The sequence below is a fragment of the Mastigoproctus giganteus genome, chromosome 4, assembly GCF_048544385.1.
Source record: "Mastigoproctus giganteus isolate SK-2022 chromosome 4, ASM4854438v1, whole genome shotgun sequence".
In the NCBI taxonomy this organism is placed as follows: Eukaryota; Metazoa; Arthropoda; class Arachnida; order Uropygi; family Thelyphonidae; genus Mastigoproctus; species Mastigoproctus giganteus.
In genome coordinates this window covers 40,422,658-40,446,156 of record NC_143578.1, presented here as the reverse complement: position 1 = coordinate 40,446,156, position 23,499 = coordinate 40,422,658, and the positions used below count along the sequence as shown (strand labels likewise).

Sequence of the window (23,499 nt, the reverse complement as noted above, 5' to 3'; positions counted from 1 at the left end):
ACTGAACTTATGCAAGTAGACTAAAGCATTTTTCCCAATATTAACTAGCTGAGGCTTCATTAAAGCAAGACAGGTTAATTGCTGCATGGTTGTTATCAGAGTGAGCACAATAATTATTACTGTCAATTTTTATGGATGGGGATATCTGAAATATATCTTATTCTAAATAGGAACTAAATGATTTTATGATAACTGAAAGAAAGCTGGAAGAGAAACTGTTGAAGCTAATAGTAAATAAAGCTTCTGGGGCTGATGGAATCTATTCATTTTCATTAAAAGAAGATAAAGAGCATAATTTTTAGTCATAATTAAGAGAGCATCCTTGAATTTAAGGGGATGTTCTAAAACATCTCCTATTCACAAAGGGGAATCTAAGGGTAAAGTGAGTAAGCTTGACTTCTGTTAAAGAGAAAATAATGGAGACAGTAGTTAAAGAGGTAATGCAGAATCATCTTGAGAGGAATGTAGTTATACAGAAATCACAACATGAATTTATTAAGGGGAGATCTTCTCTGACCCACTGACTTCTCTGATACACTATGAGGTACCACAAAGGAGCTCAATACAAAAAAGTAATTTTGATATCATATACTTAGATTTCAGTAAAGCTTTTGATTCAGTTTCGATGAATGACTATGGTACAAATTGGAATGGTGTGACATTGGGAGCAAGTTGCTGCTATGGATAAAGGGATGGCTAAGTGACGGGAGACAAAGAGCGGCAATTATTGGCCAATAATCTTCATTGACTAATGTTAGGAGTGGAGTTCCTCAGGGTTTGAATGGTGGCCCCTTTTCAGTATTTATTAAGGATATTAACAAAAGCATATCAAGTTTAAATCTACATTTGCTGATGATTCAAAGGTGGGTAGACTAGTTAATGAGAGTAATCAGAGAATGATACTCCAATAAGACCTATATAAATGAGGCAAGTGGGCTGTAAATTGAGAATTGAAGTTAAACATTGATAAATGCAAGGTACTGTATCAAGGCAGCAGTAATCTCTGAATAACATATCAATTAGGTAGTACCAAACTCAAAGTAGCCGAGAATAAAAAAAAAAATACGGATAACTATACAGTCTAAAAGGAAGTTATGTCAATTAATGCAGGAATTTTGCCAGCAGGGCCAAAGAAATAATAACCCCATTATATAAGGCAATCGTTAGGCCACATGTTCAGTGCAGCATACAGGTTTGTAAGTCTCATTTTAGGAAGGATGTAGATCATTTGGTAGTGTCCATTGATTACCACTCTCTGTCTTCTCCCCCTCAACCATCCCTTTATCCATAGCAGTTGTTTGTTTGTTATTTCATTTTTAGGAGCATTAGCAACTAAGGCCATATTGCTCTGGAAATAAGCAGTGGTCATTCCCTTGACCTTTCCGCATCCTCCGCATCTGGTGGTGAAGGGCTCGAACCCCGGTCTAATCAAGAAGCATGTGCTACGCACTACTGCTCCTGCCCACCTGGCTACGGAGGCACCTCCATAGCAGCAATTTGCCTCCAATGCCACACTGCTCCAATTTGTGCAGCAGTCTTCCATGTGCAACAGTATCAAAAGCCTTTCTAAGATCCAAGTATATAATATCAAAGTTATTCCCTGCATCCAGTTCTTTTGTGACTGCATCATAGTATCTAATCAGATTGGTCAGGCAAGACTTCCCCTTAACAAAACCATGCTGTGTCCGAGCTAAACTGAAGTCTTGTCTAGATGATCCTGCAGTGCTACTTTAACCAGTGCTTCCATTAATTTTCCTGCAACAGAAGTTAAACTCACAGGTCTATAATTACTTGTGTCAGCCTTTGATCCTCCTTTGTGAATTGGGGTCACATTTGCACATCTCCAGCCTATGGGTACCTCCCCTGAGTCCAAGGAAGTTCTCACAATTATGGCTAAGGGTTTGCTTACTTCCTTTGCTGCCTCCTTTAATATAACTGGATAGATACCATCCACCCCAGGTGCCTTTCTTGTGTTTATCTTCAACAATTTCTCCTCCACTTTACTCTCCGTTATTACAAGATTATCTAGCTTACTGCCAGAGTTGAATACACCTCTGGCATTCCCCTCGCTGAATAACTCCTCATGTGTGAATGTAGATGCAAAATACTCATTTAGTTTGTCAGCCACCTGAGCAGGATCATCAACATTTGAACCATCAATATATCCAGTGGAGCAATCTGATTTATCCCTTTCCTTCTACAGTTTACATAGGTAAATAACTCTTTTCTATTTTTCTTTGCATCCTTTGCCAAGGATTTCTCATTATCTGCCTTTGCCTGCCTAATCTCCCTTGTGACTTAGTTACAGACCAGCTTATATCTATCATAGGCTTCCATGTCACCCATTAATTCATGTATCCCATGCATTTTTCTTCTCTGCCATAAGTCTCATTAGTTCATCTGACATCCATTTAGGCCTGAACCTTGAACAATATTTCTTAGTTGGTATGTAAAGCCTAGTAGCTTCCAAGATAAGTTCTTTGAATGCTTCCCATTTTGAGTTTGTTGCTGGTAACATCATCAGTTGGTCCCACTGTATAGAATTTAAATACTGTCTCAGACCATCGTAGTCCCCTTTACGAAAGCAATAACCCTCCCCTTTACCCCTGATGGTAGTTATCTCCTTGAGTAAATCCCACTTCAGCACACTGTGATCACTGCCACCTCGTGGTTCCTGTATCTGCAGATTCTTAATGCATGAAGAATCACTACTGATAATCAAATCAAGAGTATTGCTCCCTCTAGTTGCCTCCTGAACATGCTGATTTAGAAAACAATCATCCAATAAATCCACAAAAGTCTTGCTAGTGTGTGAGTGGCCAACCCACAAATTCCAGTCAATATCTGGGAAATTAAAATCCCCCATTATAAGCCTCTCTGATTTACTGGCCTACTATTTCCCTGTACAGTTTCTTATTATACTCATCAGAGTCATTAGGCCTATAGCACACTCCTACTCTCAATTTTGATCTCCCAATGCTTATGTCACACCAAACTGACTCGACACTGCACTGTCCAGCGATGTCGACTGGCTTCACTTCCTTGGATTTTATGTGTTTCTTAACTAATAGCATAACCCCTCCTCCCTTCCTATCCTGTCTATCCTTTCTGTAGACATTGTACTCCCCAAATTCCAGTTCTGCATTACTTATCTGTGTGACACCACATCTCTGATATCCCAACAATATCTGCCTTTGATGCTTTGAGCAATACCTCAAATTCATCAAATTTATTTACCAAACTCCTAGCATTGGTGTACACGCAAGTATACATGTACCTGTTCTTTTTCTTAGCTACCCTAACACAACCCATGTGTTTACTTGTACCCCAATGACTCCCAGCAGTCTCTGAAATATCCTGCATCTTATTTTCCAAGCTGCTGCTCATTCCAATAGAAGCAGTGCAAGAATCACTTTCACCTCTGCCAGTGGCTACTGTTAATCTATTAGTCCTTGTATCCCCCCAATCTAGCAGTTTTCCGACCCAACTAACACTGCCTCGATAGCATCAGCAAACATTCTTGCACCCTTTCTATTTAAGTGTATCCCATCCCTGTAGAAGCAATCTCTCCTGTTAACAAGTACAGACCAGGCTGAAAAAAATTCTACCCCTTGAGCCTTGCACAATCTTTCCAGGGCCGAATTGATCGACAGGCCTCTCATCATATACTCCCTCCTATCGTGTCTGGGCAGAATTGCAGACACTTTCAAATTCAACCCTAATTCATGGCTTTTTTCAACAGTGACCTGTACTTGTTAAGTAATTCCACCGGTCTCCTACTCTTAATATCATTAGTGCCAACGTGTACAACTATATCACCTTTTGTGCCCTTAAAAGATGATATCCGCTCTACAACGTCATCAACCTTTTCCCCTGGCAGACATACCCTGGTCCTGTTCCACCTATCATTCACTAAAAAAGTTCACTAAAAGAATCATAAAATAAAAAATTCCTTTATAAAATTAAACCAGTATTATAATATAATTGTATATTTAGAAGAAAATTACATAAAAGTGATAAAACAAATAAATTAAAATACGATAAAATATTCTAAAAAGCCAGGGCTTTCTTCATCAGAGTATTATACATTCTGACTGCAACATATGTTATGTGCTCATACAAGTACATGACAAGGCTTCTGCAGTGGCAATGCGACTTCTATAATAGATCTCATTGTGGCACTAGAAATGTTTCTATTTATCTAGACAGTTGCCAGCAAACAGCCTGCCTAATGATGATGACATGTATTGGTTACTGCATGCTATCGGTTTCCAGCTTCCTTGTTTTCATGGATAACCAAAAATGCATAAAGCAGGTGTAATGTTACAACTGAATGCATCCTTTATTGGATCACTCATGTATAAGTTGTTGAGGTTTGTGGTAAAAATTGCTTCCCTGCTTGTGGGTAATATGGTTTATACTGTAAAGGACAGTAGGAGTTTTGTAGGAATTGTGCAACAAAAGCAAACAGATAGAGGACGATGAACCAGTGGATTGTTTAAAGGAAGCATTGAACAGGGATCCTTGAATACTAGATCCTCGTTAACTGTTTTGAACATATGAAATGCTATGAGACTGTGTGTGTCTAGTACTACTTTAACTTTTAACATCTATTACTTTTAACTCTACATTTATCACTTAATTTCATCAACTTCTGGATCTAATTCTTGAAATGGCATCCAAACTGTAGATTAGCATATATACTCCCCAGAGTACCATATGAAATCTGTAGATCAACACATCTGCTTCTGAAAGGGTTAATAAATTATAAACTCTTATCACATATAGCATATCTCAAACAGAAATCCAGTAAGCAAACATTATCAAAAAGCTATCATTATTATCACTTAAATTAAGTGATAAAGGTTATTCTAAATAAGCAATTCTTGAAAAAAATCATTACTCTCTCACCTTCTGTCAAGATGTCCATTCATTTGTTTGAAAGCAAGTAAAAATTAAACAATAATTTCACATTGTTAGCTTAATTTCAAACAAATTGTTACAAAATTTTAAAAAATAATGATCATATTTGGTAAAGCAATCTACAATGGTCTTGTTAATATTCAAGCTTTCCAGAAAAATCATAACTGAAACCTAATTAATTTTTTAAACCTAATTTTTAAAAAACAGTCATCCTTTTAGTATTAAAATTATCTAACAATGATAATTTTATAAATAAAACTATAAAACTTTTACATCCGATTTCAATAAAAATAGATTTGCTCTGAATTACTTGAGCTAAATGCTTCAATAACTGAGATCTACAAAGACTTTATAATGCATTTAACAAACAAGAATACCCAATTAAAACTAATCCTAAAATATATATGTTTAATCCTAAAAGGATGAAATTGCTGAACAATGAAAAAGGATGAATATTTCTGAAGAAGAAGTCAACTTAGATAGCAAAAACTCAGATGCAAACTCAACTACCAGGTTTGTTCTCTAGGTTTCCCATTCAATTTGACTTCTTATTTAGCAAATATATGTTTTTATTTCCATACATTAGGCTTGGTTCTAATGGTATCTTTGTTTGTCAGAATATTAATGTATATATTGTTATTTGCCACACTTGATTGGATTCCATCATTACCATTTTAATTTTAGATTATGAGTTGTAATCATATATGTTCTCATTATTTAGAAAAAAACTGAAAGTAAATTCAAACATGATACATAATTTTCCAATTTTATTTTACTTCACATACAACAAGCAATAGTATGGAATAGTTAGATGATATTTTAAGATTTTTAGTGAACTCAATAATCAAAGTTTTTTACAAGTAATTCGTTATGCAATCAAGCTTATATAATGAAATATAAAGGATCAAATGAAAAATGCTCATTAAATCTATTATTTGTTGCAATCATTAAATAACTTTTTTATTGCTGCAAATATAATTTCCATGTATATGTACCCAGGGGGTACTTTGCTGTAGCTTCCTGAAACAGAGTATTTCCTGAAATCAAATTCACACTACGATAAGACTAGATAGTCTGCTGATAATCAAACTATCGCGTAAGTAGATTTTCAACTGTATACAGCATATGAAGTTTTGCTAGTAATTGCTTTGACAACTTTGTTGTGAATGCTTTTCTTGACTGTGAGATTCTCATTACAAAAATTGACCAAATGGCCTAAAAGGTTGCCTCACATGTAAGAATAAAAATGAATCATATATAGAATTTCAGAAGCCCACTTGTAATTTCCATTCCTAAATTCAGGATATCCCCTTTGGCTGTTATTAAAAATCTGCTATGCTCTGCTTGCCATTCTCAATTGCAAGCTTATAGTTTATGTTGTGATTGATCAACTCACAAACAACAAATTTGCTGAAGTAATTACAGAAATCATGCTATAAGCATTAAGCTGGGGAAAAGGGAATCAAAATTATATGATATACAATATAATTTAAATGACAATAGCTATCAGTCATGATGAAAAGTAACCTAGATCATGCAATCATATTACAACACAAATTTTATTGCCATCAGGAGTTTTACTGCTCCTGATAGCAATAAAATTTTTCCATAGGTGCATATAATTGACAATTTCCAGGACAGCAGAGGTATATGTCATACCTCCAAAGTAAGTAAAAAAATAAATAAAACTTTTCCCTGCAAGCCTGACTTTCTAAAATCACAATATCAAACAAAAATGCTAATAAAGAAAGCTAAATTCTATATCAGAATATCAGTCCAGGATTCCCAGATCCCTTTATGACCACAGAAAGCTTAGATTCCAGCCATGAGAAAATGTTACACTTGTTTACTAATAATGATACCAAGGATTTTGAGATATCAGAATTAACAATTTTCCTTCCCCAAATAACTTAGAAGTCTTTTCACTTTTGCTTGTTATTTCTGTTAAGGATGCAAATTTACCAAATGTGTTGCAAGCATGAAATTTTACTATTTGAATAAGTTGCTGTCACAGTTATTAGTTTGATGTACATTACCATCTCAAGCCATATTATGCCTGAACAAGCATGTATTTTGGGCTGATTTACACATTGTGTGGATGACTAAAAAAAATCAGAAATAACTCATTGGGAAAGGGAAACCTACTTTTTTTGCCTGAGATCTGCTAACTTTAGCCCTAAATGAAGAAGAATTTAAGAATTCTACTAATCATCTGCAGGATATGTAACACAGATTTCTCCAACCAAGTGATAAGTGACAAAACCACTTATACTGTTAGGGAGGACAAAAACTGTTCCAGAAAACTTCTTTATTTGTCTACTAAGCTGAGATTTTGTTATATCCATGCCCATTATAATCAAATTCAACTGCACTTAGACAGGGACATAAATGTTATATTATTAATATTATTAAAGTAGGAGACACTTTTTCACAAATTTTACAAAAAGCAAACCCTAAACCCAATTCCAAACAATAAGTTAATTGGCCATTTTGGAATTCTTTGTTAATTTATTTTCTTGGGCTGAAGAGCAACCTAAATGAAAAATGCCGAAACAAAATAATTATATTTACATGATGAGTAATATGCTAATGTGATTGAATTTTTAACTAGGAAAGGATATATTTATGATAACGGATTATTACATAACAAATAGCATCTCAGAACATCAAGATTCTAATTGAAATTTAAAAACTTCAAAATTAGAATCTTGACATTACAGTAACATAATACTTATTATCTAATAACCATTATGATGCATGTGCCATTTTCTAGTTAAAAATTCAATTCATGATAGCATATTATTTTATTTTGTTATTTTTTTGTAGATCAACCTTTGTCCCAAGCATGGAATTCAACAAATAATTCTGATTTAGCTTAGTTTATGGAAGTCAATTAGCTTAGTATATGGAATTTGTTTAGCATTTGTTTTAGCTTAGTATGTGGAATTAGTTTAGAATTTGCTTTTTCTAAAATTCTATGCTTTTGTTCTAATAAATGAACCTACTATATGTAGAAAAGTGTTTCCTATTTTATTAAGTAATTCGGCTTTGTGAATTTTATTAATATTAGGTAATTCAGCTTTGTAAAACAAAACACTAATCTTCAAGCATTTTATTTTCCAAACTCATCCTCTCGCAGAACTGGTCTGATATTATTAATTATTAGTTTATTTGTTAAGGATTCACATATTTTGTTAAGAGATTCAGATGGCAGTTATTTATTAAGAATTCAGATATTCCCATTATTGTAAGATGCAACCTGAACATATCACATATTATTAATTTTTGCATGGAAGACAACGTCATATGAGGAGAGCTGCTATTGTCACATGCCCACTTGTGTTACAAAAATCAGTTTTGTTTCCTGATGGGGGTTAAATACACAAGAAAGAGTCATCCATCATCGATGGCTTCCACAGCACTGCACACAGCTCAACCCATTTTTCAGAAATACATCACAGATGCTACCAGTTCATTATTATTACATGATTCAAGGTATTCACTACTCAGGTCTTTGTCATTTTAAGTTATTTCAGACTATAAAAAAACCATAAAACTATTTTAACACACATATACAGGGTGTTTCAAAAGTGATGGTCAATAATTTAATGGTGAACTGTACAGATTACAATATGCAAAAAAAGCCTAGTAAACATGGGTCCTTAAGTGAATTGTTTTAGAGATATTGCACATTTCTAGTTAGGATCCACCATTGACAAGGTGAACTGGACAGAGTTGAGATCCACCACTGACTTGTTTGTTTAGTTAATGGTCATTCTATTCCTTTCTCCTTCTCAATGCTCTGAGACGTAGCAGGCATACTAGTACTTGTCAAAGGATAGTCAACATGGAAAGAGGTTACAGCAGCAAAGAGTATGCAGACATGCACTTCATGTATGGTAAAGCCAACAGCAGTGCACTCCAGGCTGCACGTTTGTACCAAGAAGCATTTCCCCACCAAAGGCAGCCCAACAGGTGCACATTCATCAGGGTACATCAACGCCTTAGAGAACATGGGCACTTTGCACATGGAGTACGAGAAGGTAGGCCCAGAAGCATAACACCTGATGTTGAGAAAAGGGTATTAGAAAGAACAGAACAAAATCCAGGAATTTTGACAAGGAGGGTTGCTCTGCAAGAGTGTGTACTGAGTCATAGCAGTGCATGGCGAATTTTACATCACCAATTACTGTACCCCTACCATATCCAGCGTGTACAAGGTCTCAGCAATACTGACTACCCTCCCAGAGTGAATTTCTGCCAGTGGATGCAACAACAGTGTGTCCTGAATCCCCAATTTTTAAACAACATTTTGTTCACTGATGAAGCTGGGTTTACCCGTGATAGTATTTTTAACTTTCATAACTGTCACGTTTGATCCGATGAAAATCCTAATGCAATTCACGAGTCACAATATCAGCAAGGTTTCTTGTTGAATGTCTTTTTTGCTTATTTTAGTTTGTATTTTTTCATCTTTAAATTATTGACCATCATTTTTGAAACACCTTGTATATATATAATAGGTAAAAGTTATAGTACTAGTTATAATAAGTCATAACTATTTTACAAGTGTATCAAATATTTAAATGCCATAACATTACATATAATATTCATGTTCAGACTAACAAAAAAGAAAATTAATCAAAGCACTTTCCACATACTTTGTCTAATTCAACAGCTTTCTGTATCCTCTGTCTAGCCTTCACTTTAGCAACGGTAAACCATTGGTGAACAGCATCAGAAAACCACAAATGGAAGTTAGCTATCATTAGATTTTCTCTTTCCCTGGAGAAGCAGAACATTTCATTTGCTATGGCACTTTCAATACTATTTACACATTTTTTAAATATATGTATAATAAACATGAAATTAGAATTTCATAATCATCCTTTCAATGGTATTTTTTTTTCACAAAGAACAAATTTTTATATTGCATTAGTAGTGGCATATGATGCAAGAAAGAAAGCTTATAAAGCATTAGCAAAAAAACACCTTCTCAGATCACATACCCATCCCCTCTAATAATTTGTCTAGTTCTTCTTTGAATTTATTCAAACTATCCCCAACAATTAACAACCCGTTGGCTGAAGACAAACCTTTGCACATCTATCCTGCAAACATCCTCAATTTGAATTTATGCTCCCTTGTGAGTGTAGGCTGAGCAAGAGGAAGAATTCCATCAGCATTGAGCTTGCTCAATACATTCAAAGCCTTCAACACCTCAATTAGATCACCTTGAAAGTTCCTAGCTTACAGATGTTGCAATTTGCAGAACTGAAGCTTTTCTTGGTAAACCATCATTTCATTACCTTTACTACCCTTGTTGCCCTTCTCTGCACCTGTTCCAGCAAATCTACATCCTTCCTAAAAAGAGGCCTCCAGACCTATATGCAGTACTCAAGGTACAACCTAATCATTACTTGTACAATCACCTCCTTATCCCTGCTAGCAAAGTTCCTGTATATCATTCACAAAACCACATGGGCTGTCATGGCAACCTGTCTACTCATCTTTTAGGTGCAACAGAGAACTTCATATCTGACTACATGATTACTCCCAGGTCTTTTTCATTTTCCACTAACCTGAGTGTAGTACCACACAGCTGGTATGTTAATTTGGAAATACTGCTGCCCATATGCAGTACCTTGAATTTTCAATGATGAATTTCAGCTGCCATTTCTCAACCCATCTGCCTAATTTTTCTAGATCTTGTTGCAGTAGCTTACCTTGATTGCTGTTATTTTGTATCATTTGCAAACTTTGATATAAAGCTTGATATAACTTCATCAATATCATTGATAAATATAGAAAACAACAATGAGCTCAACACCAAACCCTTGGGGACTCCACTAATAACATTAGTCCAAGAAGAGCAATGTCTATTGATTACAACTCTCTATCTTCTCTCACTCAACCATCCCTTTATTCATAGTTTATTTATGAAGGATTCAGATCCAGTAATTTGCCCTTAATACCACACTGCTCAAATTCATATAGAAGTCTTTTAGGTGCAACAGTATCACAAAACTTTTATGAAATCCAAGTATACAATATCAAAATTATTTCTTGCATCTAGTTCCTCTGTTACTGCATCATAGTATCTAATCAGATTGGTCAGACAAGATTGCCCCTAAACAAATCCATGCTGTGACTGCAGTATAACTGCATTCCTGTCTAGATGGTTCTGCATTACTTCTTTAACTGACGACTCCATTATTTTCCCCTGGAAGAGACGTTAAGCTAACAGGTCTGAAATTACTCATGTCACTCTTTGATCCCACTCTGTGAATTGGAGATACATTCACACATCTCCAGCCTATGCAGATCTCCCCTGAATCCAAGTTTGTTTGTTATTTGGTTTTTAGGAGCATTAGCAACTAAGGCCATATTGCTCCGGAGATATGCGGTGGTCATTCCCTGACCTTTCCGCATCCTCCGTATTTGGTGGTGATGGGCTCGAACCCCGGTCTAATCAAGAAGCGTATGCTACGCATTGCTGCTCCTGCTCACCTGGCTACAGAGGCGCCCCTGAATCCAAAGGGAGATCTGCATAGGTTGGAGATCTTCCCTTGGATTCAGGGGAGATCTCCAGTCATTCGGTTGTCTGTTTGTCCGTCCGTCTTGTCTGTCACAGCATTCTATCTCTGGAACCACTCAACCTTGAAATTTTGCATGGGTTTGTACATCATATGGGCCAACATAATGCCATATTGATCGTTGTTGACAAAAATTTGTCTGAGAAATGGGGGAGGGGGCAAATGTTGTCAACAACCTACAGCTTATTATACACCATTGGAAAGAACTCAACAAGTAGGTCGAAAATATAATTTTAAAATATTTTTTTAAATAAAATTGGCAGTGCAAGACAGGAAAATGTGAGTAATTTTTGTGTTTTTCCCCCCTTTATTTCCATCGCTAATGGAACTAAAAATTTTAAAATCACATTAGCTATGTGTTATTCGATGCTTATCAAGGGAAAACTATTCCGACTGAAATCTAACACTTTTTGTGTTAAAATTAAAAAATAAATTTTTTATTGCACTTTAATAGTGCGTTTCTTTGTACTAAGTAACTCTCCTTTTGGTGACAAAAGGGTTGCTAAATAGTTAATAATTCTATAAAGGTCATTTATAAATTTTGCAACGAGAAGTATTTTTTAACAATTTTCAAAGTTGGAGTTGTCCCGGCAAGGAGGTACTCAGAGAGCCAGTGTTGAGGCGTCGGTGGTGGTGAGGAAGTGCCTGCATGGAGTCTTGCATGGCCCTCACCTGCCAGTCACTTTTCCCCCAAGACTTTAATCACTTCTCCAGGAAGAAGTCGGAGTCACTTCTCCCACCCTTGTCATTCACAACAACTGGAAAGACTCAAATAGACAACGTTTTCGTTAGTTCCTCAGTTTTAGGCCAAGCCAGGGTACTAGAAACTTGTTTCAATTACCATAAAGCTTTGTATTTGAGAGACTACACTAACGACCATTCGTGACTACGGACCCTTCATCCTGAGTGCCCGGCACTCAGTAGTCAACCGGTTTTTATGTATAGCTTCAACAATTTCTCTTCCTCCTTCCACCCAGTTATCACAAAATCATTTACCTCCCCATTCGAGTTTGATAAACTTCTGGCATCCCCTTCCCTAAAGAACTCCTCATGGGTGAATATTAGATGCAAAATACCTATTCTCAAGTTTTTTAGCAACTTGAGCAGGGTCATCAACAGTAAGACTATTCATATCAAGTGGACCAATATAATTCAACTCCTTTCTACTGTTAATATAATGAAAGAAGTCTTTGTTGCTTTTCTTTGCACTCTTTGCTAGAGATGTCTCGTAATCTGCCTTAGCTTGTCTAACCTCCTTTGTGACTTGATTGTAGACTAGTTTATAATAACCATAAGCTTCTGTACCACCTGACACTTTATATGATATTCCATGCATTTTTTTTGCTCTGCCACAAGTATCATCAGTTCACCTGACATCCACTTAGGTCTAAGCCTTGAACAGTATTTCTTAGTAGGAAAAGTCTCGTAGCTTCTATGATTACTTCCCAGAATGCTTTCCATTTAGAATTTGCTGTTGGTAACATCATCAGACGGTCCCACTGTATAGAATTTTAAAAACTGAAGTCATCCTTACGAAAGCAAAACCCCTTCCCTTTACCCTTGATATTAGTTACATCTTTAAGTGAATCCAACATCAGTCAGTGAAGGACCAAGGTATTTCTGTGCCCCATGCAGAAAGATTTTTCGGCACCCTTTACTAAAGGTATATATTTTTTGCTTCATTGTTCTTCAGTTTTTGCCACCTCTTAAAGAAAGGTGCCCTGCTAGCCCTTACCTTAATCCGGCACTGACGTCAGTGCACTGTGATCACTGCCACCCAGTGGGTCTTTTACCAGCATAGCTTAATGCATGAAGAATTGCTTCTGATAATCAGATCAAGAATATTCCTTCCTCCTGTGCTGCTGTAAAAAACAGTTATCCAACAAATCCATAAAAGTGTTACTAGTGTGTGTGATTGACTAACCCACAAGTTTTAGTCAATATCTGGAAAGTTAAAAGCCTCTATTGAAAGAAATTCTGATTTACTGGCCTATTCTATTTCTCTATATAGCTGTTTGTTTTACTCATCACAGTCATTATTCCTATAACACCCTCCTACTCTGATTTTTGTTTTCCCAGTGCTTATATCACACCAAACTGACTCGACATTGCACTGGACACACGTATCAACTGGATGCACTAACATACATTTAATATGCTTCTTAACTAACAGCATAAACCATACCCCTGCCTCCTGTCCTGTCTGTCCTTTCTGTACACTGTAATTTCCATGTTCAAACTTTACATCCCTTATGTCTGAGTGACACCAGTTTCCAATATGCCTACAAGTGTCTGCATTTGATGACTTCCTCAATACTTTTCAAAATCATCAAATTTATTTACAATGCTCCTAGCATTAGTGTACATTTATCCATGCACTTCTTCTTACTCTTAGTTACCCTAACACAGACCATGCACTTACTTGTTCCATGATGATCCACAGTGGCACTTGAAATTTTCGGCACCTTTCTTTCTTGGCTGCTGAAGAAGCAGTAGAAGCAGTGCAAACCTTCACCTTCACCTCTACCTGTGGCTCTTATGAATAACTTATTTTTGTAGTAAAATGGCTTATACAAAACAGACATGACAGAGATAATGAACAGAAATGATAGAGCCTCAAGGTGATGTGCATGACACTCTGTACCTTAGAATAACAGCAATGCATACTGACATATATGCTGCTTTGTACTACATTATGGTAAATACATTTATTTTTCTGGGAAAAAAAGTTGGTTGATAGTATGGTGTGCACAATTTCACAGAAATTTTTTTAAGCTATATTTTCCTGTTCAGAGGACAGATAACTAGTGTGAAACATGGCTTCATGCAAATTTAATGTAGCTTAAGCCAGAAAACCAAAACTATAATTCATAATGAAAAATTAAAAGATAAATTTTATAAATACAACAAATAAACCTCATAAATATGCTATTCAAAAATCTTCAAATCACAGAAATTTGACACTTTCTGAAAATTTTACCAAAAATAAAAATTAACAAAATAGTAACCTAGAAATTCTTCTAAAGTTCTGTGATTCATTGAGTACTATTGCTTCAGTTATTGTAAATTACATATGACCACAGGAAACTGTGCCATATAATAAATTTATGTGTTTTACAAAGTAAATTAAACTTCATGATGTATGTCTTTGGAAGATGAATCTGTGATAACCAAAGATGAAGAAAATATAACAATGGAAGAACTAGAATTAATATTACAAAAATCAAAAAACCGAAAAAGCCCAGGCATAGACAATTTGAATGTAGAACTATTTAAATATGGGGGCACCTTACTAAAAAACGCACTACTAAAATCATTTAACATCATATGGCATAAGCAACAGATATCCAAAGATTGGGAAACAGGAATAGTAATCCACACTAAACTACAAAAATATAATAAAATGAATGGAACGATTAAACGCCACTTCGGAAAACAAATGACAAAAAAGTAAAGTGCAGCCATTATCAACCCACTGCAGGATGGAAGCCTCCTCAACAATTCACATTGAGGGAAATGGACCATAATCTGCCACGCTGGTCCAGTGCGGGTTGGCAGATCGACCATATTCAGCAGTCAAGGGCTTGAACCCCGGTCTACTCAAAGAGCGTGTGCTACTGCACTCCCGCTCCTGACCACTCGGCTACGGAGACCACTGAAACAAAATTACGACTGCACAACATCACTTCAAAACCAGCCCTCTTCTACAGCTGTGAGACTTGGATCATAAATAAGAAATATGCACACAAACTAGAAGCAGCACAAATGAAATTTTTAAGACCATTATTAGGCTTTACAAGACTTTAAAAGAAATTTAGATATCCGCGAGAAATTAAAAGTAGATAACATAGTAAATGACATAAAACAGTATCAGGAAAAATGGATCAGACACATAGAAAGAATGAACCCAGACCGGATCCCAAAATTAGCCTTTAACTACAAACCTACAGGCAAGAGAGATGTTGGTCGACCAAGACAACGATGGCAAGATCAAGACCACCTCCAAGAGCTACAACAGAACTGTCGGAACAGGTCTTAAAAAACCTAAGCCGGACCAAGTTCTTGATGATGATGATGTATGTCTTTCATTAGTTGCTCATAAAAAACTGATAGTTATTATCAGTGATGTGCTGGAGCAGGCTTGCACCAGCTCACATGATTGTTAAATTTTCAAAAATTTTGTGAGCTAGCTGTTAAACCAATAATGGTTGTAAACTGTACAGTGGCATGCACTTCAATCTACAATGGCTAGTGGCACTTGGGCGATAAGCTTGTATATGGTGACATGGAAAATCCAGTTGGGGCATGCTTATTTTGGCACCCTTTGTGCTTCCTTTTCCCCACCCCTTTTCCTATGCAGAAGCCTGTGTAGGAACATGAGGAGTTATTCAGCAAGGGGAATGCCAGAGGTGTATTCAACTCTAGCAGTAAGCTACAGAATCTTGAAATAACTGGGAGTAAAGTGGAGGAGAAACTGTTGAAGATAAACACAAGAAAGGCACCCGGGGTGGATGGGATCTATCCAGTTATATTAAAGGAGGCAGCAAAGGAAGTAAGCAAACCCTTAGCCATAATTATGAGAGCTTCCTTGGACTCAGGGGAGGTACCCATAGACTGGAAATGTGCAAATGTGACCCCAATTCACAAAGGAGGATCAAAGGCTGACACAAGTAATTATAGACCTGTGAGCTTAACTTCTGTTCCAGGAAAATTAATGGAGGCACTGGTTAAAGAAGCACTGCAGGATCATTTAGACAAGACTTCAGTTATAGCTCAGACACAGCATGGTTTTGTTAAGGGGAAGTCTTGCCTGACCAACTTGATTGGATACTATGATGCAGTCACAAAAGAACTGGATGCAGGGAATAACTTTGATATTATATACTTGGATCTTAGAAAGGCTTTTGATACTGTTGCACATGGAAGACTGCTACACAAATTGGAGCAGTGTGACATTGGAGGCAAATTGCTGCTATGGATAAAGGGGTGGTTGAGGGGGAGAAGACAGAGAGTGGTAATCAATGGACACTGCTCATCGTGGACTAATGTTATTAGTGGAGTCCCTCAGGGTTCAGTGTTGGGTCCATTATTGTTTTCTGTATTTATAAATGATATTGATGATGGTATATCAAGCTTAATGTCCAAGTTTGCAGACGATACAAAGGTTGGCAGGGTTGTCAAGGACACTACTGACACTATGCTGCTGCAACAGGATCTGGAAAGGTTGAGCAGATGGGCTGAGAGGTGGCAAATGAAGTTTAACATTGACAAATGTAAAGTACTACACATGGGAAACAGCAACCCCAGAGCAACGTATCAACTCTGTGGTACTACACCGACAGTGGTAGAGAATGAAAGGGACTTGGGGGTGGTTGTGCAGGCAGATATGAAGATCTCTGAGCAGTGCAGACGGGCTGCAAGAGTAGCTCATGGAGTATTGTCAATGATATACAGGAATTTTTCCAGCAGGGATAAGGAGGTGATTATTCCATTGTATAAGGCGATGGTCAGGCCACACCTAGAGTACTGTATACAGGTCTGGAGGCCTCATTTCAAGAAGGATGTAGAGCTGCTGGAACGAGTACAGAGAAGGGCAACAAGATTAGTGAATGGAACAAAGGGGTGCTCTTACGAAGAAAGGCTTAAGTTTTGCAAATTACAGTGTCTGGAGACTAGGCACCAGCGAGGTGATCTGATAGAGGTGTATAAAGCCTTGAATGGTTTAAGCATGCTCAGTGCTGATGGGATTCTTCCTCTAGCTCAGAAAAATCACCTGAGAGGGCATAAATTCAAATTGAGGAAAGACAGATGTAGGATAGACGTGCGGAAGTTTGCCTTTAGCCAGCGGGTGGTTGGTTGGTGGAACAGACTTCCATCCCTTGTGGTGGAGGTTGATAGCCTAAATAAGTTTAAGGCTCAGCTGGACAGGTATTTTGAACGAACAGAGGGGTGAAGTGGATTTTTTTTTTTTTTTTGGCTGATGCTGCATAAGCTTGCTTTCTTGCATCGAATGCCTCTACTAATGCTAATGCTAATGCTAATCTCAGCTAGCAATTTACAGGAATATTATTTCCAACAAACAACTGCTTAATTTTGTCCGGGCCACTTCTTCTTAAGGCAATGACATTCCCATGCTCAACGTCTGTAAAAGATTTCATGTTTCTAGAATTGTTGTGATATTGTCACATATTACCCCAGGGGCTCACACTGGTGAGTACGGGCTTGGCACACCCAGGATCCTGAGCTGGATATCATCATTCTTCTCTTTCTTGGTGATTCCTTTCTACTTCTCTCTCTCTTTCTTAGGGGAATTTTGCTGTTACAGCATAAGCCTCAGGCTTTCTTGCACCATATGGCTAATAATAATATCGGATTTAATGACTATAAATTTATTCGGAAAAGAGTTAACAGATTGGGATACAACTCAATTTGTCAAATCGTGGTTGAATCACAACTACAGATTGGCTACGGATACAAGGACTCGGCAAAAGTCAATGAAAACATTTTGTGAGAATCAATTGGAAATATAGAAATTATAATAAAAAAATGAATATTTTATTACTGTTTGAAATTTTTTGTATTCCCAATTATTGTAAATTAGTAAAACTTACAATAAATATATACACACATATTCTTGGCCTTGTTTTTTTTATATTGAGCTGGTTGTTAAAAATTTACCAGCACACCACTGGTTATTATTATTCAAACTGTGCATCATATAAACTTGAAAAATAATTTTTATGATGGGTTTAATATTTTTTTGTGTGATATTGAAAATTTGTCGTGCATTCATTTTTCAGTTGTGGGAAGTCAGAAATTGAGCATATTACTCACAATAACCATAACTAACAGAACCTGTTAGTTATGGTTTTAAGCAAGCAATGAGAGCTGCATCACAGTGGAGTTGGAATTAAAATGCAAAATGTACTGCTTTAGGAAGTTATAGAAAAGTTTAACATGATCATATTTAAATAACTGTCTAAATTAAGTCTCAGAAGAAACTATCTATCTGTCATAAAACAATAAAAGTAATTGATAATTCACCTATTAAACAATTATCTGAATTATTATTGTCAGTAATATATATGAATATTATTAATAGAGTTTTTTATTTTCTATTTTTTTAAATTTAAAGCTTATAATGTAATGCTCGAGAAAGTTCCCTGAAGTAAAAAATATGTTATTATAGCAGTACTGGCAGTATGTTGCATTGTCACTCTGTTGGCACTCTGTGTCATCTTTTTACAGAGTTGATGCACTATATACTTGACTAGTAGCCGAGTTGGTCAGTATTACATTTAAAAAACCAGGCAAGGGCTAAGTAATATACACTAGTGGACAAAAGTAATATACACTAGTGGACAAAAGTTAACCTATAAATCACAAAAGTGCAGTGCAATATAACGCAAAATAATTGATACATGTCAATGAAATCTGGTATGCAAATAATATATTATGTTTTGAAACAATAGTAACACATGTGAACTTAGGTAAAGCATGTTGTAATATGTAGATCTTACAAATTAAAATAGAAATATTTGTTTTGCTAAAATAAATCCAGGAAGGGTGATGGAAAGTGAGAATTAGCATTAATGCCAGAGTATTAAGCTAAAGATAGTAAGTATTAAGATAGAATATTTAGGTTGAATGTAAAAAGGGTTAAAGTTGGAAGAACAATGGAATTAGTAATGGACAGTTTTAGGTGTGGGAATTAAAATAGTGGCTAAAAGGTAAACAAGTAATTTAAATAATACAAGAGAACAAACAGAGACAGCGCAATGACTAAGAAAAGGATGCCGTTTGAGAACAGGCATGAAAGGGTTGCTGAGGACAAGAACAATAGGACCATGAAACGAGATTACGATGCATCTCTTTTAATCTAAGCCACTGTTAGAAAATAAACAGGAAATCAATGAATGTCCAGTGTTTGCATCAAAAGAAAATGGTGTCAAGGTGACTGAATTTTGGATAAGTTGGAAATATTTAGCAGAGGTGTGAACACGAAAATGAGTGTTTTGGAGGTGTCCCAGTAAACACAAAAAGGTCATACTGCCGTGTGAAAAAAAAAAAAAAGAAATTTCTAGAGAACGGTTGGTTTGTGCGCTAGGGAGACAGTTGGGGTGAGTTGTTTTAGCAAATAGGAAGGAATGAAAAAAATGAAACAGTATGGGGATTGGTTGGAGTCCTTGAGGGAGGCGTTCCAAACTTGAAGGAAAGAGTAAAGTTCGGGGGAAGTATTTTGAGCAAAAGTATCAATTCTATATCTGACTTCTCTGTGGTCAAGGGGAGAAAGTCATGAGTTTGTGGGTTGAAGTAGAAGTAGATTTTTTGGTGGTCAGAGTTCACATCTCGTGGTAGCAAGATGAAGAAGAAAAAGAAAAAAAAAAGTGAGATAAAGAAAGCCTTGTCCAGCTTCAGAAGGCAGTGCTAGGCAGTGGTTAAGTTTAAGGTTAAGGTAAATGTGCAAAAAGAAAGCCTGGTCCGGCATCGGAAGACAGTGATAATGGCCAGTTGTGCAGATAAGTGAGCCAAGAAGAGAAAGAAAGAAAGCCTGGTCTGGCATCGGAAGGCAGTGTGCCCAAGAAATGGAAGAAAGCCTGTCTGCCACTAAGGAAAGCAGAGTGCCCAAGAAATGGAAGAAAGCCTCTCCACCACTAAGGAAAGCAGAGTGCCCAAGAAATGGAAGAAAGCCTGTCCACCACTAAGAAAAGCAGAATGCCCAAGAAATGGAAGAAAGCCTGTCTACCATGAAGGAAGCCTGAACGCAAGGAAATTGGAAGTAGTGGCCATTCCAGAACATAAGTCTGTTCCTGTTTTTTTCTCAAATCCTGAAGTCAAGGACTCATAACCTAGCTCTGTAAGCAATTGAGTGATAGTCCTTTTAAAAAGGGAACATTCTTGTTGTATTAGGCAAGTTAGTTACTAAGGTTAAGATAATTTGTTATGAAGGTAAATGATTATGAAATAACAAAAGTGTGGTACAGGGGTAAATAAAGGGAAAATAATAGTATAAAGGAATTAGTAAAGAAATTATATTTATAGGGGTTTTATAGGGGTAGTATTGTAAGGATATGTTAACCTATATCATTAAATTAGGCCAGGTGCCAACGCAAGATAACATACCAGATGAGGTGTAAAGAGAAAGAAATTTTATTAATAGAGAAACCTCATGAGTAAAGAGGGATGACTAAGATGATAACTAGAGGGTAACTAAGGTAGAATGAGGGATTTATAGTGAATATTATTGAGGTAAGAGGTAATACATTTGTAATACATTTTGGTAATACAGTTGTAATACATTTCATGTGTTAAAGGCTAGAAACAAATATACAAAAAGAGTAATAAGAGTTGAAATGAGTTTTACTGATGTAAGTGATAAAAATTGGTAATGTAAGAGAATGACTGAGTAATCATCGAGGATTCATATTTAGTAAGATACAACTGATTCAAACTGATGTTAATAATATGTAAATCGAGAATAGTTGATGAGAGAGAGACAGTGTATTGTACTAGTATGGTTCATATACATGGAAATTGGTATGCATGTATGTAATTATTGGGGTTTTTTATGTAAATGTGGTATATAATGTCTATTAAAGGTTGGAAATGTCTTGTAAATAAATGTGTGTCTTTAATGTTCTGCTAACATCCACTTTACACACCCTAGAATCAAGAATTTTCTGTGAATTGCAGTTAATAACATTTTTTTATTTCTCCCCCACCCCACAATGTAAAGCATATCATTTCTGAAATATACAGGTTTGCTCACGAATAAGTTAGTATGTACAAGAGGAGTTTTTAGATCTTAACAGAAAGCATGATTACTCTTGATAGCCAAACAACATATAACATGCTCTCACACTGTCAATGAGATTGTTCAAGAAGTTTTTTTGGGGAGAGATAACTTGAAATTTGTATCTGCCAGAATATCCCATATTTTCTCATGGGATTCAGGTCTGAAGATTTTAGGAGCCTCTCTATTTGAGAAATACTGTCACCACCCTGAATGACAAAAGTCCTTCAGTTTCAGCTGTGCACTATGAGTGAGGAGAGCATTATTCATTAAAAGGAAATGAAGGACTTAGTCTAGCTTAAAAAGTCTGATACAGGGTTTATGAATTTGTCCTTGAACCCTATGTCATATCTCTATCTTTATGTCTGTCTATAATGATGTGCTCATTTGTATTTGCATTAGTTACTTGATAGATGTACACCATTTCAAATTGAACTGAAAAGCCAATTTACAAAGGGTAGTATGCAAACTGAACTCTATCCTAACTTTTGTTCATCAGTATACTTTACACACTAATAAAGAATTATAATTTTACAAATATAAACTATACTACTTTGAAAAAGACAGGGCAGGCCATTTGCCTTTTCCCCTTGTGTTTCAATTAGCCTTTTATTTACTTTCACTTTGAGATATATAGATAACAAATAATATCCTCAACAGCCTTGAGAATATTATTTGTTTCTACAGTTCTAAACATTCACTATTAGGTGAATTTCAAATGTAACTGCACCTCACTGATGAAGGATTAATGTCATACTGTTCATCAATACACTACAGGGTGTCTCATAAATCTGGAGCCAGAGGCTATATATTTTTTTATGTTTTTTTTTTTTTTTGTTGCTGTTTTGATTGGTAGTATTGAATAAAGAAAAGCATGTAAAAGTAATTCTGCTGCATGGAGGGTTGTGGTCAACAATAAGTTGCAAATATATTCAATGCACATCACTCAAAATAGTCACCAATTACTCATTCTTGTATGTGCAAATTCCTTGTCTGGCAAAATACAAGGAGACAGGATCAGTGCTGGATAAAGAATGTAGTAGTCTTTCAAGGAGAGTTTCTGATGAAATAACAACAGTGTTGCTTGAAGTTTTGCAATCATCTCAAACAAATCTCTGCATTACATATCTATGGAAACTGAGGTAATGGGATTTTACTTGGGGCAATAAAAAATTCTGATTTGAAAAAAAAACATGCTTCTCGGTGATAAGACTAATTTTTATGTGTTAGATGAGATTAATCAGCACACACACACACACACACACACACACACACACACACACACACACACACACACACACACACACACACACACACACACACACACACACACACACACACACACACACACACACATTCTGATTCTAAAATAATTCTAGCTGAAAAAGCTAGAAGGACCAAACAATTGGTCCCTTCTTCTATTTTGATATTTTGCTAAATGAAGCTTTATCAGGCATTCTGAATGGCTCAAGCAAGATAGCATATCTGCTCACTTCAGCTGTGCAATCAGAAGGATGAAAAATTCCCCTCAACACTTGATTGAAAGTTGGAGAATCAATGAAATAATCCCCCTAACTTTACTCATTCCAGACTTTTATCCATGGGGGGGGGCCATCTCAAAGATGGGTAGGAGTACCTAAATAAGCAATATCAAGCATCTTGAAGAATAAACTTTCCTACATGCAGTGAAATCACATTACAAACAATTCATGCTGTTCTCCTGGACTGACAAAAACATTTGCAATGTTAAGTTCATGTGAATGCACAAGCTGAGCATATTTTGTAACTTTTGGTTCCATACTTATGAGACACCTTGGAGATTTAGATTAGAGAGTATCACTGAATAGCTCTGCAGTGCACAATGGCAAACAAACAATAGATTAAGGATTCCAGATTTACAGTCCATATTAAGAACTATTTTAATGCATTACATTAAAATGGAAGCAAAAAAGAGCTAATCATCACTAGTTTAGGAGATAATCTAAAGAACCTACGGTTCAGGGAGGTTTTCCTTAAAGCGCACAAATTCTTGCAAAGCCATGTAAAGTTCAAAAACTGTTGTTCCTATGTTGACAGTATCTTTATCAGAATGTTCTTTGGCACATTTTCCAACTCTACTACAGATTTCTTGAATTTCAGGAGCCAGCTTAATGTCAACCTGAATTCCCAAAACAATATATAATAAGA

The 23,499-nt window shown here is 36.1% G+C and overlaps 1 protein-coding gene across 1 annotated transcript in view; it reads right to left on the bottom strand.

The window, feature by feature from the left end:
- LOC150086642 (BAI1-associated protein 3-like) overlaps nt 1-23,499 on the bottom strand; it is a 478,827-nt gene that overhangs the window by 70,004 nt on the left and 385,324 nt on the right. Inside the window, exons 21-22 of the mRNA XM_090372214.1 lie at nt 23,307-23,470; nt 9,585-9,708 (exon numbers count right to left, since the gene is read on the bottom strand). Coding sequence (XP_090228340.1) covers nt 9,585-9,708; nt 23,307-23,470 — 288 coding nt within the window. The remainder of the gene's footprint in view (nt 1-9,584; nt 9,709-23,306; nt 23,471-23,499) is intronic.